The sequence below is a fragment of the Sus scrofa genome, chromosome 1 (assembly GCF_054392235.1).
Source record: "Sus scrofa isolate SSC_HxYL_T2T_F1_AM1 chromosome 1, Sscrofa_HxYL_maternal_Yorkshire_Landrace_v2.0, whole genome shotgun sequence".
Classification (NCBI taxonomy): domain Eukaryota; kingdom Metazoa; phylum Chordata; class Mammalia; order Artiodactyla; family Suidae; genus Sus; species Sus scrofa.
In genome coordinates this window covers 286,456,165-286,472,480 of record NC_139383.1, presented here as the reverse complement: position 1 = coordinate 286,472,480, position 16,316 = coordinate 286,456,165, and the positions used below count along the sequence as shown (strand labels likewise).

The following is a 16,316-nucleotide window of genomic DNA, read 5'->3' as shown; positions in this document are numbered from 1 at the left end:
GACGGCTCTGACCTCCTCCCAACAGAGCCACCCAGGAGCCAAGCCCCCTGACCCAGTGGTGAGATGCCCCAGGCGCTGAGACACTCCCTTTGCAACGACGATGCCAGGACAGGTACCTTCCAAGGCGGCAGCAGGGCCAAGGTAAGCAGTCACTTCCTCCGGCTCCAAAGCCTGAAGAAATAGCTGGAAGCCAGAGCAGATGAGCAGGGGAGGTGAGGGAGAGGGGGAGGTGGGAGAGGGACAAGGCCAGGAGGGGGCAGAGGGGAGTGGGGAGAGATGCGCCCCAGGATGCGAAGGCAGGCTGGCCACTCGCGTCTTTGTCCGCGTAGACCACAGACGGTGTCTGCTCTTTGCCGGCCCAGGGGACGGCGCTAGGCCAACCCCCTGTCCAGTGAGCCCACTCAGTCCCCTGAAGTCCAAGTTCAGCTTTGCTCCCCTTCCACCCAAGGGTTGTTGGGCAGCCCCCTCCTCTCCCAGGGGCCTGGCACCGCATCCGTGGATCCACCCACCTGCGGGAAACGGGAGAGCCCCCAGCAGCCCAGGAGGAAGAGAGACGTGAGGATTCCTCGCACGCATCGCCCCCGGAGGCGAAGGTCTCTCACCCTCATCCTCAGAAAGCCTGCTGGCCCGGCGGGGGGCGGGAGAGCCTGGCGGCTGAGATCTGGTCAGCGGCGGGAGTGTGACAGACCCGCTGCGCTGGACGATTAGGCAGTGTTTATTCGCGGCACTTCCTCCCAGGGCAGGGGCCACGGGGCTGGGCGGCCTGCAGGCTCCTCCTGCCGCAACCTGGCCTTGGCTCAGAGCTGCAGTCCTGCGCCTGGGAGCCCGGAGCGGGGGAGGGGATTCATCACCCATGTGGGAGTACCCTGGCTCAGTCTGAGGCACCGCCCCGCCTGCTCTCTGGGAACCCTGCTCCCCAGGATCTGTGTCTCCAGTCTCCTGTCCTCACTCCCTCCCGCTCCGCGATTGCCTGGTCTGTGCCAGTCACAGAACCCGGCTGGGGGCATCCACTGCGCTCAGCATCACAGGCCACCCGAGGTCCGCTCCACTTGTAAGATTCATACAACTCTCTCCCACCTTCGGGGTGCCTCTCCCATCTTAGTGGATGGCTAATGGGGTGGGGGTGGGGGTGGGGGTGAGAATCGGCCTTGGTCCCTGCCTGCCTCAGCCCCCTCCTCAGGCTGGGTACCAGGGAAGACGCACCTGCCCATCCACCTGGGCCGGCCCACTTTGCAGCCTCAGGGTCAGTAGGTGTGAGGCACTCCCTGCCCCGCCCTTTACCTCCCGCAGGCATTCCACCCCAACTAAAGGCGTGCCTTCCCAACTCCATCCCTGGAACCGCTTCCCACAGACCCAAACCGACACGTGGCCCCAATCCAGGCTGCTCCTCGCTGGCCTGGGCAACTGGAATGGGCTCCCAACAGGGCTGCCTGCTCTCCCTCTCTCCCACCCCCCCATCCCATTTCATCACTCCCCCTCTTCAAAACAATCCATAGCTCCCCTTTCTCCTTAGAAGAAAAGGTCCAAACTCCATCCTGAGCCTCAGAGGCCCTATAATCCAAGGTTTGGCCCCTGTCCGGCCCTCTGCCTGCCTCCCCATCCCTCCCCCCTGTGCCCAAAGACCTGTAGCCCCACCAGCCTGCCTTTCATGCCTCAAATACATCCAATGCTTTGCTGTTCCCTCTGGCCGCTGGTCTGCTCAATCGAGTTTCAGCTCAAATGGCACCTCCTTCTAGGCACCATCTAAGTGCCCCACCCATTCCAGGGAGAGAAGGTACCACATTTAGAAGACAAAAATCAGGACAGTAGTGAAATTTGAATTTCAGATAAACAATGGATTTTTTTTTTTTTTCCTTTTTAGAGCCGCACCTGCAGCATGTGGAAGTTCCCAGGCTATGGGTCCAATTGGAGCTACAGCTGCCAGCCTCCACCACAGCCACAGCAACAGGAGATTCGAGCTGCATCTGTGACCTACACCACAGCTCACGGCAGCGCTGGATCCTTATCCCACAGAGCAAGGCCAGGGATCAAACCCATATCCTCATGTACACTAGCGGATTCGTTTCCTCTGTGCCACAACAGGAACTCTCCGGATTTTGTGTGTGTGTGTGTGTGTGTGTTAAGTATGCCCCCAATACTGCAGCTATTATATGAAACATATTTATAAAAAGTAGACTTTATCTGAAATTCCTGTTTTTCTGGGCATCTTGCATCTTGTTTGGGGGCCTCATAACCCAGCACCTCATTTTATCATCTTGATTGTAGTTACTGCTCTCCAAGATTGTTGACTTAGTACCTGTATTTCCCCAGAGGCTCCCAGGCACATACAGAGACCGGAACCGAAGCTTCGGGGTGCAGAGTTCTAATGTAGGTTATTTACGAGGTACAGTCAGGGCCAGGCAGGTGTGCTCGTGAGTTAAAATAACAGAGAACGCTAAATGCAATGCTTCGTTTTTGTTATGGGAAATGGCAGCCCTATGGCTTTGGTAAAGCAGGCTGGGCGACCTGGGGACCCCCTTTCATCCCTGAGCCTCCGTCTCCCGTCGCAAAGCCGGGGGAGTCTGGGCTCCGCCTCCGGCGCTCCAGGCCCGGCCGCCCAGCGCCCCCTGGCGGCCGCCTGCGCCAGTGCTGCGCCGGCCCAGCAGCGGCGCTACAACGACGGCGGCCCCCTCGGTCCCTTCCGGCGCTCGCGTTTCTCTGCCCCGCGTGGGCTCTCGGTGCGTTCCCGCGCTTACCCCAACCTGATCCCGGGCCGCCGACCGGGCTGGCGGCCGTTTTCCTCTGGGGGACCGAGAGCTCCGCCCCGCTCCCGGCCGCGCGGAACCAGCGGCGAGGGCCGGGTTTCCAGCCGGCCTCGGAGAGACGAGCGCTTCCGGGGACCGGGACGCACGTGCGGAGACGCGCGCGGGGCGGCTTCCGGGGTCTGGAGCGCTGGTGTTTTTCCCCCGGGCCGGCGAGTTAGGGGCGGCGGGGCCCGTGCTCGGCGGGCAGAGCCCGGCTCCGGGGCCGCGGCGGCGCCGCCGTGGATGGGCGCGGGGGCCGGGTCGGTGCCGCGATGGCGAAGGCGAGGATGCTGGCCCCCGAGCGCGCCCCGGGCGACCCGGCGCCTGAGCCCGGGCTCGTCAAGAAGCCGAGTCGGAAGAAAAACAGAAAGAAAAGGTTCTGGAAGAACAAAGCCCGAGAAGCGAGCACGAAGCCGGGGAACGACCCCAGAGGGGTCGCGGTGCGGCCTCCAAAGGCACCAGAGGACTTTTCCCAAAACTGGAAGGTTCTGCGGGAGGTAAGGGCAGGGCCTCCCCGAGTGGAGAGAAGGAGAAGGGCTTGCGGGGCCCCGGGAGCTGCGGAGGCAGGCCGGAGGGAGCGCTGTGTCGGTGCTCGGAGTCTTTCACAGGCGGTGGCGAGCTCGGGGCGAGAGCGGAGCGGGAACCTGAGCCGGAGGATTCTAGCTACACTCCGGGTCTTTAATAGATGACAGCTGCCTCCAGGTGCTGAGCTCTTAAACGTGCAGTCGCTGCTGGGTGATCCACGTGTGTTCTTATTTCACCAGGCGCAGGGACACGGTGAGGTAGAGGCCTTGGTCGTTCCTCTCCATCTTACAGATGAGAGAGCCAGAAACGTTAAGTAAATTGTCCAGGACTGCAGCTGGGCCAGTGGAGCCAGGAGTCAGATGCCCAAGTCCCTGTTCTGAATGTCACGTGGTACTTGCTGCCTTTCTCCGCATCAGTGGCCCAAAGTTAGGGCCAGGTTTCTGTCTGCTAAGTGCTGCTCCCTGTGCCTCCCTCCTGCACTCTCTCCACCTCCCTCGGAGGTAGCTGCTGTTATCACCTCTGTTTTCTAGGAAAGGGGGTGGAGGCAGCGTTTAAGAACTTGGCCCAGTGTCACAGCTAGTGGACGGCAGACTGAGGGATGCAGTCACTGGGTCAGATGTGCGTTTCTGCCCTTTGCTGCTACTGACCCTCAAAGTCCCAGAGTCAGAACAGAGAAGAGCTGTCCAGATAATAATTCTCCTGTCTTGACACACAGGATGATGAAATTCCATCTGGCAACCCCTGGCTTCCCTGATTTCTTGAACTGTAGTCTTAGGTCTTTCTCTCAAGAAAGTAAAGCAAAGTTAAGCAGGCAGAAGGATGTTTCTTGTGGGAAAAACCTTGCGTTTTCTCCGTTTATTACAAGAAAGTAAATTTCTCTTCTTTTTAATTTTTTTGTTTTTTGCTTTTTAGGGCCACACCTGCAGCATATGGAGGTTCCCAGTCTAGGGGTTGAATCAGAGCTGTAGCTGCCGGCCTACAGCAGAGCCACAGCAACACCAGATCTGAACCACGTCTGCCACCTACACCATAGCTCATGGCAGTGCCAGATCCTTAACCTACTGAGCAAGGCCAGGGATTGAACCTGCGTCCTCATGGTTACTAGTTGGATTCGTTCCCCCTGTGCTACAATGGGAACTCCACATTTCTCTTCTTTAAACATTAGAGAAACGGGTGAGTAGAAAGCAGCCTCATCCCTCATCTCAGCTGGTTGCTGTGTGGCAGGACCTTAACCGTATTGAGAATGGCCATGCTGAGGGCACAGCCGTGTCTTGTGGGCACACCCTGCCTTCCCAAGACCCTCACAGCAGTAGCAAACCAGGAAGTCTGATCAAGAAAGCGGCTTCAGTGGCCCAGCTTGTCGGCTGATCTGTGAGGGAATTGACTCTAAAGTAACTGTGAATGTGAAAACAGGTCGGTTTTACACACATACATACGAGTTTTTCAATCTCTTGTGTGTGACATTTGAATTAAAATGTGTCCCGTGTTTTCTTTGGGTTCCATCAGCTGCTGAAACCAAAGTCACAGGCCCTGGAGGAGTCTCTCGTTCCCTCTCGGCTGAATTCCAGAAAGCAGCCCCAAAGGGCCCAGCCCAGCAGAAAAGCGGTGCCAGACAGAGCAGAGAGGAGCGAGGTGGGGACAGAAAACACAGCTCCCGAGGCCAGCGGAGGCGCTGCGCCCTCACCGCGACTTCCGACGCAGAGGAAGAGGCCCGCCCCTCGCACACAGGCCGGCGGGCGGGCTCAGCACAGGGAGAAGGAAGCCAAGACAAGGACCAGTGGCGACATTTCTCCAAAGCGAGGAGACGTCAAGCATAAGAAGCGGAAAGCTAAGGAGGTGACTGCCCCCTTACCGCCAGCCGCGCCCACCGAGTAAGTGCCCGTGGGCCAGTGTGGCTGTGGGGACTGCCTCAGCCTCTCATCCTGAGCACGGTCGCAGCCGCCGAGGCCTTTCTCCTCATTTCTCATTTTCTCATTTTCTTGATTTTCGTTGTGGCCTTTTGTCCTAGAGAGGTTCCTTTCGCGTTTGTCATGCAACTGGTCTAGTGCTGCTGAATTCTCTTAGCTTTGGCTTATCTGTAAAGCTTGCGATTTTTCCTTCACATCTGAAACGAGAGCCTTGCTGGGCAGAGTGATCTTGGTTGGAGGTTTTTTCATCACTTTAAGTATGCTGTGCCACTCCCTTCTGGCCTGCGGGGTTTCTGCCGAAAGATGGGCTGATAACCTTATCGGGGTTCCTTTGTGTGTCATCTGTTTCTTTTCCCTGGCTGCTTTCAACATTTTCTCTTTGTCTTTCGTTTTGGTCAGTTTGATTAACATGTGCCTCGGGGTGTTCCTCCTTGGGTTTGTTTTATAGGGTACTTCCTGTATAGCTTCCTGGACTTGAGGGAGTGGTTCCTTTCCCATGTTAGGGAAGTTTTCGGCTAGTTTCTTTTCGAATCTTCTTTCTGTCCCTTTCCCCCTCTGCTCTTTCTGGCACCCCCGTAACACGGATGTTGGTGCACTTAACGCTGTCCCAGAGTCTCCCAGACCGTCTTCAGTTCTCTTCAGTCTTCTTTCTCTTTTCTGCTCTGGGTCAGTGATTTCCCCCAGCCTGTCCTCCACCTCGCTTATTCGTTCTTCTGCCTCCTGTGTTCTGCGTTGGTTCTTTCTAGCGAGTATTTTATCTTAGTTACTGTATTCCGCATCTCTGCTTGCTTAGTGGGTACATCTTCCATCTCATCAATATTTCTTGTAACTTATCAGCCTCCGCCTCCAGTTTATCCCCAAGACCTTGAATCGTCTTTAATATCACTCGTTTAAAGTCTTTGTCATGGAGGTTGGTAACCTCTAGATCACATAGCTGTTTTTCTGGGGTTCTTTCTTATTCTTTTATCTGAGTCATTATTCTCTACCTTTTCATTTTGTATAGATTTTTGGTGTGGTTTCCTTTCTGCAGACCATAGAGTTATAGCCTCTCTCACTTCTGGCGTCTGCCCCCCTTGTGGCTGAAGGGGGGGGCTTGCTGTAGGCTTCCTGATGGGAGGGACCGGTGCCTGCCCACTGGTGGGTGGAGCTGATTCTTAGCCCTCTGGCGAGTGGGGCTTTGTCTCTGGGTGAGATTGGAGGAGACTGTGCCTGGGGGTCTTTAGGAAGTCTGTTTGCTGATGGTGGGACTGTGATCCCACCTGGATTGTTGTTTGGCCTGGGGCTTCTCAGCCCTGATGGGTGGGGCCAGACTTTCCCAAAATGGCCACCTCCAGAGGAACGCGTGCCAGCAACGAATATTCCAGAGAACTTTGCCTCCAGTGTCCTTCCCCCACAATGAGCCACTGTCACCCCTGCTTTCCTGCTTCCCCAGGAGATCGCCCAAGAAACGCAGGCCAATCTCACCCAGATTCCTGTGGAGCCTCTGCTTTGCCCTGGGACCCGGTGCCCATGAGAGCCTGTGTGCGCCTTTCAGGAGCGGGGGCTCCGTTTCCCCCACTCCCACGGAGCTCCTGAGCACAAGCCCCACCGGCCCCCAAGGCCGAATGCCCCTGGGCTCCTTCTCCCAGTGCCGGATCTCCAGGCCTGGGAACCTGATGTGGGGCTCAGAACTCTCCCTGCCACGGGGGAGCCTCTGCGATACAGTCACTTCCCAGTCTGTGGGCTGCACGCCCTGGAGGTATAGGGTTGCTCATGTCGCGTAGGCACCCCTCCGACCATCTCCATGTGGCCCCCCTCGTCTTCTGGAGTAGGGTATCTTTTTTAGCAGTTCTCAGTCTTTTTGGTTGAGGCTTGTTCAGCACTTGGTTGTAGTTTCGTTGTCTCCATGAGACAAGGCGAGCCCCAGCCCTTCCACTCTGCCATTTGCAGGCCTCTCCTTAAGGAGGCCGAGGCGGGTGGCGCCTCCGTCCCCTCGCCCTGGCACTGTCTGTTCTCTGTCGTTCCTTTCCCCTGGGATGTCGGCATAAAGAAGCCCAAGCCCGCTTCAGACCTGCTGTGTCTCCACGGCCAGAACAGGGCTTGGAGCATCGCAGGCCCCCGGCAGCCACTGTGGGATGTAGGAACGCCGGAGTCAGGGAGACCCCCACTTTGGACCGGATCCCCCGTCTTGCTAGCTGGGCGGTTTGGGGCGGGCAGGCTCCTGACCTTCCCTGAGGCTGTGTGGTCATTGCTGCTGGTCTGTGAGGTGCTGCCCTGGGCTGGGCACTCGGGGCAGGGCCAGAGGGCAGTGCGGCCCTGGGAGGGCTCGGCTGGGCATGGCGTGTCTGTCAGTCCGCCCGGCTGTGCGGCTCTAGGTTCCGGGAAAGAATGGTTGGCTGCCTGCTGTGTACACGTCAGTGTGCCAGTCCCTCCCTCTCGAGGGGTCAGGCGGTGCCCTGGGTCGTGTCTGTACCTCCCTGCGTGTGGTCTGCACAAACCCAGCGAGGGAGACCTGGGAGCGGATGCCCGGGGGGGGGCTCTCAGGAAGTGCCGCTGAAGCTCAGCCAGAAAGACACCTCCCCCAGGAAGCAGTGTCCTCGGACGGGGGCGGGCAGGGAGGGGTCTGTTGACCTTCTCCAGTCACCCTGTTTACCCGCGTTGTAAATAAGAGAAACGTCCGCAGCCGTTACACCTGTGTCCTGTTCCTTGGGTCGCCCTGCGGTCCTGAGTTTTGACCGTACCTGGTCACTTAAAAAGGACGCAGTGGCGTTCCTGCTGGCACAGGGGGCTCGCCAGCTGTCGCTGTGGTGGTGCGAGTTCGGTCCCCGGGGCCCAGCGGGTTAAAGGATCTGGCGTTGCTCAGATTCGGTCCGGCCCGGGACCTTCCGTCTGCCACGGGTGCGGCCACCAAAGAAAAGGAAGCGCAGGCCGGGGCCTGACAGTTCTCGTTCCGGCTGCTCTCCCCGCCCCCCAGAGCGGACATCTGGTTTGATGACGTGGACCCTGCGGACATCGAAGCGGCCCTCGGCCCCGAGGCGGCCCAGGTGGCCCGGAAGCAGCTGGGCCAGAGCGAGAGCGGTGTCACGCTGGTCAAGGAGCGGGCCTTCGACGGGTACGTGGGGCCGGGGGTCTTCAGGAAGGAGCTGCTTCCCCTTCCCCCGCTGGGCCGGGCAGCCCCTCTCGGCACCCTGCTGAGACCCGGGTCCCTTGGCCTGGATTCAGCCGGACCCTTGGTTCCCCTGCAGCCTGACGAGAGCCCTGGCCCTGGACTGTGAGATGGTGGGCGTGGGCCCCCAGGGGGACGAGAGCATGCTGGCCCGCGTGTCTCTGGTGAACCAGTTCGGGAAGTGTGTTTATGACAAGTACGTGAAGCCGACCCAGCCGGTGACCGACTACAGGACGGCGGTCAGTGGGATCCGGCCCGAGAACCTGGCGCAGGGTGGGTTCCCAGCCCGTCTCCGAGGCGGGGGGGCCCCCGCCTGCTTCCCTCCCCCTCCGGCCATGGGGCCTCCCCCGCGGGCGCACGGGTTCTGCTGGCTCTGTGCCCGTCCCACCCGTCTGCCTCGCTGTCTCTTGGCCCCTCGACCTTAGGACAGGGTTCCCGAGCTGCTCTGAGTCCCCTGGCCGTGGGGACAGAGGAAGGAGGTGGGGTGGGGTGGGGAGGGGGCTGGGGAGGCGGAACAGGCTGGAGGGCCTCGGGCCTGTGCGAAGACTTGGGAGGTGGTGAGCCATGAGGCCGGTCTGGCCCGGCTTCTAGCAGGTTCCTTCTGGTGGTGGTCTCGGGAGTAGGTTGTAGGGGTTGGGAGAGGGGAGCAGGTGTGAGCCGGAGGTGACCCTAAAAGGCGAGGAGCATGGCCCGGCTCTGGACGGGGCCAAGTCCGCAGGCTTTGCCAGGGGACAGGCTGGGCCCAGGGACCAAGAAGCACCTGGGAGGCCATGAGATTTGGGGCCAGGAGACCCTGGAGGCCAAGGCTAAAGGCCCCCTGTCCTTGGCTCTGCTCCCCGCACTGGGCCCACAGGCAGCCCAGCCCTGACCATGTCTCCATCCAGGCTCTGCCGGGCCTGCTTGATCAGGGGCGGGCAGCCACTGGGCATGAGTGCTGTGCTGCAGCCCTTGCCTTTGGGGGCCCCGAGGGGTCCGCTCCGAGAGAGCAGGCAGGGCCACCCGGAGCCCAGGGTCTGGAGCCAGGCTTCTCAACATCTGCGGCAGGGGACTCCCACTCCTTGTTTGCATTTCCAGTTGAAAAGACACCAAGCATGAGTCTGGGTTCCTCCCTCCCTCCTTTTTTTTAATGGCCGCACCGGCAGCATATGGAAATATGGAAGTTGTCAGGCTAGGGGTCAAGCTGGAGCTTCAGCCGCCGGCCCCCACCACAGCCGCTCCAGATCTGAGCTGTGCCTGCGACCTACACCACAGCACATAGCAACGCCAGATCCTTAACCCACTGAGTGGGGCCAGGGATCGAGCCCCCATCCTCATGGATACTGGTCAGGTTCATTAGTCACTGAGCCCCAAGGGGAACTCTGAGCCCTGGTTTATTATTGTAGATTCAGCATTGGTCTGTCTGGGGGCAGTGAGCATGCTCCCTCCACTTCTCCCCACCTTTGGGGGGCTGGGACAGCCCCCCGGCCTTGGCATCACCCCCCTGCTGGCCTCTTGGGTCCAACCAGGGGCAGGGGCCGCCCTCTCAGAAGTGGTCGACTTGTCTGTTTTTCAGGAGAGGAATTTGAAATCGTGCAGAAGGAGGTGGCAGCCTTGCTGAAGGGCCGCATCCTGGTGGGACACGCGCTGCACAATGACCTCAAGGTACAGGCTCTTGGCGCTGCCGGCCTTTCTCGTAACTCAGTGACCGGGGTGGCCCTGCCTGCTGTGTCAGCCTGGCAGAGCTGGGATCTGAGTCCCTGCCCACCCATGAGGGCAGCCAGGCACTGCATCTGCTGCCCATGGGCCAGCTGGGAGGGTCCCCCTCCTGTGCCCCAGACAATGTGGCCTCAGCCTTTGCTCTGTAGGGTCCCGGCTGTGGGCAGTGGAGACGCCTCCCTGGGCCCAGGGTTTCTCAGTGGTCTGTGGAAACCGATGTTTCAGGGACTCAGCAAACTGGTCTTAGTGCCTTTTAAAAGTAAACTTCGAACTGATAAAACCTAGCCGGTCCTCTGCCCGCTGAGATGCGATTCATCAAGGACAGCCTCACCTCGGAGGCCCCCGTGGCTCAGGCTCCCTCCTCGCGCCCCCTCCGCCCCTGGTGACTCCAGCACGTCCTGTATAAATAGCCTCTCCTGGGGCCTGTCCTGAGGTCACCAGGTGACCTTTCATGTCTGACTTCCTGAACGTGCAACAACTCCAACCACGCGGAACCAGTTGGCTGCTGGCTCCTTGGCGGCTTAGTCACCGGCTTCCCCCGTGTCAAGGCTGTGGTTGTATCCCCTTGGTTCTTCCCAGGGATTTTCCCTCAGAAGCTCAGGCCGGAATCAGCACTTGGTTTTAGGTGTGTGTGTGTGTGGGTTTGGGTGGGTGTGTGTGTGTTGGAGTTGGGGGGGATCACTGTAGACAAACGGTGAAACGCCCGTCACGTTTTCGGCCTCCAGGTGCTGTTTCTGGGTCACCCGAAGAAGAAGGTCCGGGACACGCAGAAGTACAGGCCCTTCAGGAGCCAAGTGAAGGTACTGGAATCAGCCGCTCTGCCAGGAGTGGCCGCAGGCCTGACCTGCCGGTCTGGTCCTGGAGGCCAGCTCGGCGGCTACAGGTGTTTTGGCTTGGTCTTTCCTTTTAACCTTTAAAACTGAAAGAAACCTTAAAAGAGAGAGTTTGGCTAGAGTTCCCGTTGTGGCTCAGTGATAATGAACCCAACTAGTGTCCATGAGGACGTGGGTTCGATCCCTGGCCTCGCTCAGTGGGTTAAGGATCTGGCATTGCTGTGGCTGTGGGGTAGGCCGTCAGGTGCGGCTCCAATGCAATCCCTAGTCTGAGAACCTCCATATGCCATGGGTGCGGCCCTAAAAAAGGACAGACAGATAGAAAGACAGACAGCATCCGGCTAAACGCCGTCTTTCAGGTTAGCGTCTCCGAGGGCAGGTGAGTTCCGCTCTCTGATAGCTGATTGGGCCCCCGGCGGCGGGTAAGAAGCCGCTGTCGTCTCTGTTCCAGAGGCAGAGTCCCCCTTTGGAATGAGCACCGGAGCCCGAGGCTGGACAGCAGAGGGGCGGTGTCCGTCCCTGCTCCTCTGCGGGCTGACCGGGTAACCGCTGCCTTCAGGGCTGTGGGCACTTATCCATGGAAGGCGCACTGAAGGTCCCTGGGGTTGGGGCTCTGCGGGTGCCCCCCTGCCCCGAGCTCCAGCTGCAGAGGCCACACCACAGCGGGGCTGTGTCTGCTCTCTCGCCCCCTGCAGAGTGGACGGCCGTCTCTGAAGCTGCTCGCCGAGAAGATCCTGGGGCTCCCGGTGCAGCAGGCGGAGCACTGTTCTGTAAGTGTGTCCTGGTGACAGTCCTCGGGTGGGCGCGGTGTCACCTGATGGCGAACACTGGGCCTGGGGCGACTTCTGCTGTGGGAGAAGCTGCTGCGCGGGTCCCTGCAAAATGACACGGCTCAGCGGGCCTGCACAGCCCTAGATGCTAAACGGCCGCCTTTAACTAACACGGAGCAGACGAGACCTGCTGGCACATTCGACTTGGAGCCAGGGCCCCTGCTCTGGATCGAAGGCGTGGGCTCCAGCCTCAAGCTCCGAGCCCCCCCCCCCACCCCGTCCCTCCGCCTAGGGCGAGGGCCGCCTCACTGGACCGCTGCCCTCGTGGGTTCTCCGCTCCATTCGCCCCATGTCCGGTGCCAGGACGCAGTAGCTGGGATTTTGACGGGCACCTGGCCGTGTTTGTCGCCAGTGGGGCCGTCACAGCGACCTCCGTGTTCTCTAGGTTCAGGATGCGCAGGCGGCCATGCGACTCTACATCTCGGTGAAGCGGGAGTGGGAGAGCCTTGCCCGGGACAGGCACCCCTCGGCCCCCGCCCTGGATGCCCGCAGCCACCGCACCTAGCAGGAGCCCTGCCCTGGGCCGCCCTACACCCCCGGCAGCTGTGACGGGACAGATCGAGTCGCCCCAGGACAGGGACGCTGTCAGAAATCTCGGAATCATGGTGGCTGAGACACGCGTGCTGCTGAGCGGACATCTGCCCTCTGGTTTTGTGACCTGAGACCTTCCCCCCGCCGGCGGAGGGGGAGCCTGTTCCCAGGGGTTGCCTGGTCCCCGAGCCGGAAGCACCCAGTTCTCATCGGGGCTTTGGGCGCCTTCCTGCTGAGGCCCCTGTCCCTTGTTGCCGTGGGCGATGGGAAGAACTCTCCGGCCTGGGGCAGCCCATGGACTTGGTTTCTGAGGGCAAAAACCTCACCCCCCACCCCCACACACCCCTGCCGAGTTCAGACCCCGGGTCAGAGCACACGGCTGGCCCAGCACGGTGACAGCAGTTATCCCCGGAGGACACGCAGACCGTGGGCGGCCTGTAGCTTTTCCTGCCTGGCCCACGGCTGAGGGTCCGAGAACAGGAGCAGCCAGTGGCACCAGGTGGAGCGCGTGACGCCCTGGGCTGTCCTGGGCCACCTGAGAGCGGGACAACAGTCTGCACCCCCGGAGGACGTTCCGTGACATGAACACAGGCTTTACTTGAGCTGGAGCGCGTGGAGGCTCAGTGGCTGAGAGGACCCCCGTGTCCCACTGCTGCCACGTGTCCCAGCCCGGCCAGGCTGCGGGAGGAAGGAGAGGGAGGCCTGGGCCGGGACAAAGCCTGCGGGTCTCCCTCGGGGCAGGGCTGTGGGGCCGCCGCCAGCCTCTGGAGCACACTCTCTGCATAAGAAACCAGCTCCTGGAAGGACAAGAGTGGGCCGGCTTTTTCACAGGCCTTCTCGGGCGCCACAGTCATCTCGTCTGTCTTTTTGTCTTTTTGCTATTGCTTTGGGCCGTTCCCGGGGCATGTGGAGGTTCCCAGGCTAGGGGGCGAATCGGAGCTGCAGCCCCTGGTGTATGCCAGAGCCACAGTAACGCAGGATCCGAGCCGCATCTGCGACCTACACCACAGCTCACGGCAACACCGGATCCTTAACCCATTGAGCAAGGGCAGGGATCGAACCCGCAACCTCATGGTTCCTAGTCGGATTCGTTAGCCACTGCGCCACGACGGGAACTCCTCATCTGTCCTTTAATCTTGTTCTACGTCTTCCTGCCCCTGCCCCTCAGGTTCCCTTGGGTCCAGGCGGGAGGTGGGGTGACCCGCGGGAAAAGCCACTTGAGACCAGGCAGCCCGATGCTCACCAGGCTGGAGGTGAAGCGCCCGTGGATCTCCTCCACCAGGGGCTGGACGCCGCTGGCCGCCAGCTCCGACAGGACCTCCTCTGTGGGCAGAGCAGAGGGACCTGAGGCCAGGGCACTTCCCAGGAGGGCAGCAGGCCAGGCGGGCGCCTCCGGGAGGGGTCCTCACTGTGGGAGGCCAGCTGGGCCAGCAGCATGCACAGGCTCTCCACCACCTCCGGGTCGTCCCTGTGGAGCTGGTAGGTCTCCTGGATGAGGGCGAGGCCGTTGCTGCTCTCCTCGGGTGTCACCACCTGCAGCGCCGCCAGCTCTGGGGGCGTGGGGGTGGGCTTCGCTCAGGGTCATCCAGGGACTGGGTCCCGGGCTTGTTGAGAGCCCAGAATGCTCTGGCGGCAAATGCCTTGGGAGATGCCCTGGGGCCCACCGAGGTCGGGGTTTTGCTGTTGCATCCGCGTGGGTCGTCCAGCGAGATTGCAGACCCACTTCCTCCACCCCGTCGGCTGGTGGGGGCACTGGGGACCTGTGTGACCAGCGACCCAGCAGCCACATGGTTTATCCTCCTGGGGTCTAGGGGAAGCCGACTCCAGGGAGTCACCCAGCAGAACCAGCAGGTGGCAAAACCAAGGTTCTTGCCCAGACTGTCTCTGGGGTCCTGCGCACTGGGTCCCTTTTGCCCTCGGGGCTTCAGAACCCCCCCGCCCACCCCCCCACCCCACCCCCGAGAACCTGCACAGACAAGGTGTGTTGATGGCGAGGAAGACAGGAGACAGTGATACAGATACAGCCTGAATAGTCTCCATGGCAACATCTGGATGATGGGACAACAGGTGCTTTTCCCTGTTTTGACTTTTGTTTGGTTTGTGGGCAGCTGGCAAACATGACTGGTGGTTTGCCCCCGCTTCCTGGCGCCCACCCCCCGCCCCCCAGGCTCACCGGACGCCTTTGCGAGGCTGGCCAGCCCCCTGTAGGCACTGGTCACCAGCAGCACTCGGTCCTGGCACAGCCGGATGCTCTGCAGGAACAGCACCACCACCTTCTCCAGCTGCTGCTCCTTTACGCAGCCTGTGGGGGCGGGGGGGGTTGTGGCTCAGGCTTCGTCTCCAGGGTCCAGGTCCCCCCTCCAGCCTGAGAGCCCCAGGCGACTCACCCAGCAGGGACAGCAACCACAGGGCCGCACAGCCAGCCTCAGCCATCTCTGCGTCCGTGGGGTGTATGGCCAGCACCTCAGCGATGAGAGCCGGGGCCTTCTCCAAGGGGCCCTTGTCCACGGCAACAGCTGGCACAGGACAGGGTGGTAGCAGGTCACCTGCCCCTTGGTGTGTGGCACGACCCCCACTGGCCACCAGTCTCTGGGGTGGGGGATGGGACCCTCTGTTCCCGGAGGCCTGGTGTGGGCAGGGCTCTCAATGGTTGGGAGTGGCTGCCAGGACGCCAGAAGGCAAGTGGGACCTGGAGGGAGCAGCAGGCTGGTTTGCCCGCTGCCGAGGCCAACTTCTGAAACCAGGGGCTGCGTGTGGGAGCTGGAGGGTCCCCTAGGCTGGGCACCAGGGGCCAGAACACGAGCCCCGCCCTACACCCAGGACAGCACGTCCTGCCTCTGTAGGTCCAGCTCCCCTGTCAGCTCCCCACTCCCTCTGCTTCCCAGCTCAGAAGTGCCCTTCCCAGGTCAAGGTGTGGCCTGAAGTGTCCGAGGGCCAGGATGTGGAGGCTCTGGGGTGGTGGGGGGGGGGCGTGGAGAGAGGGACACCAGCCCCCGGCCCCTCACCGTCCACCAGCAGGGCCCAGAGCAGGATCAGGCCGTTGATGCAAAGGTCCCTGTTCCTGGGGAAGGTGTCCAGGTGCTCCAGGATCTGCTCCAACAGCCCGGCCTTGTGCAGCTCGTCTGTGGCCAGGTCTGTGGAGGGCCCCGGAATTAGGACCCAGAGACCCCCTCCAGGAAGCCCTCCTGGGGGCCACTGCAGTCCCGTGCATCCCACAGCCCTGAGTGCCTGCTCTGGGGCAGTCTCACCCCAGCGTGGGAGCTGGCAACCGAAGGGTGTGGCCCACCCCCCCGGGCCGCCACTCCAGCATCTCCCATAGTCCACCTCCTTGGCCGCCCCTCCGGCATCTCCGTCCCAGGCTGTGGCCACACGGCAGGCCTGAGCCTTCCCGGATGGGCCCACCCTGGGCTCTCTGGGTGTGAGGACCTGACATCCAGTTTGCAAGGTGACCCTGACTGACACCCGTGCTCCCAGCACGGCTCTGCACGGTGGCCCTTCTCACGCCCCAGTGTGGGGTCGACCAAGTGTGGTGAACTGTGTCCGGTCCGGGCGGGCGAGCCTGGGCCGCGGGGCTCTGGGCGGGGGTCCTGGGCTCCCTTGGGCCCCAGCTTCCCTTTGGGGAGAACAACGCCCACCCAGTTGGTGGCTGGAACAGTGTGAGCAGAGCCCTCCGGGTGGCCCTCCTCCACAGCGCCCCTCGTCTGGCCGCCTGCTGGTGGCCTCGGGAGCAGGGTGCCCTGTGAAGCGGAGCCGAGCGGGGCAGGAGGTGGGCAACAAGGGTTGGAACCTGGATCACGTGGGCGGGAAGCCTGCGCTCGTTTGCGGAGGGACAGCGGGCTGTGAGGGGGGAAGCTGGGGCCCACCCACCCCTGCCTCCACGCCCAAGGGGGTCCAGCACCCACCCTGGCTGGCGACAATGCAGAGCAGACTGTACACCATGACCAGGAGCTGCTGCTCCTCGGGGTGGCTGCGCAGGACGCCCAGCAGCACGGGGGTGACGGCGCTGTCGCTGGGCACTGTGGCCGCCGGGTCCTGTGCCAGTGCTGCACGGGCCAACAGGAGAGGCC

General features: G+C 61.5%; 3 protein-coding genes across 24 annotated transcripts in view; 1 reads left to right on the top strand and 2 right to left on the bottom strand.

Moving 5' to 3' along the window:
• ADAMTS13 (ADAM metallopeptidase with thrombospondin type 1 motif 13) overlaps positions 1 to 2,845 on the bottom strand; it is a 34,037-nt gene extending 31,192 nt beyond the window's left edge. For 12 of the 15 annotated variants that reach the window (XR_002338120.2, XR_002338114.2, XR_014830244.1 and 9 more), the window contains exons 1-2: positions 510 to 710; positions 117 to 183 (exon numbers count right to left, since the gene is read on the bottom strand). Coding sequence is in view for 6 of the 15 variants with exons in the window: in XM_013987089.3 (XP_013842543.2) it covers positions 117 to 183; positions 510 to 608 (166 nt within the window). In the remaining 9 variants the exon portion in view is untranslated. Of the gene's footprint in view, positions 1 to 116; positions 184 to 509; positions 711 to 2,735 lie in introns of those variants that run through there. The other 3 variants (XM_085000677.1, XM_085000681.1, XM_013987092.3) reach the window with 2 other exon arrangements.
• Positions 2,846 to 2,895: 50 nt separating this feature from the next.
• Positions 2,896 to 13,102, top strand: REXO4 (REX4 homolog, 3'-5' exonuclease). The gene is made up of 8 exons (XM_003353698.5): positions 2,896 to 3,280; positions 4,815 to 5,179; positions 8,169 to 8,306; positions 8,440 to 8,633; positions 9,913 to 10,001; positions 10,781 to 10,855; positions 11,584 to 11,658; positions 12,104 to 13,102. The coding sequence occupies exons 1-8, from the start codon at positions 3,056 to 3,058 to the stop codon at positions 12,221 to 12,223; spliced, it is 1,281 nt and encodes a 426-aa protein (XP_003353746.1). The 5' UTR covers positions 2,896 to 3,055; the 3' UTR covers positions 12,224 to 13,102.
• The window catches only part of STKLD1 (serine/threonine kinase like domain containing 1), a 23,590-nt gene continuing 19,845 nt past the window's right edge, over positions 12,572 to 16,316 (bottom strand). For 7 of the 8 annotated variants that reach the window (XM_085000686.1, XM_085000692.1, XM_085000702.1 and 4 more), the window contains 7 exons: positions 16,152 to 16,292; positions 15,255 to 15,383; positions 14,637 to 14,765; positions 14,423 to 14,551; positions 13,659 to 13,799; positions 13,493 to 13,572; positions 12,827 to 13,046 (listed from right to left, as the gene is read on the bottom strand). In XM_085000686.1, coding sequence (XP_084856812.1) covers positions 12,870 to 13,046; positions 13,493 to 13,572; positions 13,659 to 13,799; positions 14,423 to 14,551; positions 14,637 to 14,765; positions 15,255 to 15,383; positions 16,152 to 16,292 — 926 coding nt within the window. In that variant the 3' untranslated portion in view covers positions 12,827 to 12,869. Of the gene's footprint in view, positions 13,047 to 13,492; positions 13,800 to 14,422; positions 14,552 to 14,636; positions 14,766 to 15,254; positions 15,384 to 16,151; positions 16,293 to 16,316 lie in introns of all 8 variants that reach the window. The other variant, XM_085000727.1, reaches the window with a different exon arrangement.

What these genes read in the sequence shown, in the direction of transcription:
- REXO4 (XM_003353698.5), top strand. Translation starts at nt 3,056, where the DNA reads ATGGCGAAGGCGAGGATGCTGGCCCCCGAGCGCGCCCCGGGCGACCCG. An exon ending in AAGGAGCGGGCCTTCGACGG is followed by an intron (nt 8,307 to 8,439) that starts GTACGTGGGGCC and finishes GTTCCCCTGCAG; the next exon opens with CCTGACGAGAGCCCTGGCCC. An exon ending in GCCCGAGAACCTGGCGCAGG is followed by an intron (nt 8,634 to 9,912) that starts GTGGGTTCCCAG and finishes TCTGTTTTTCAG; the next exon opens with GAGAGGAATTTGAAATCGTG.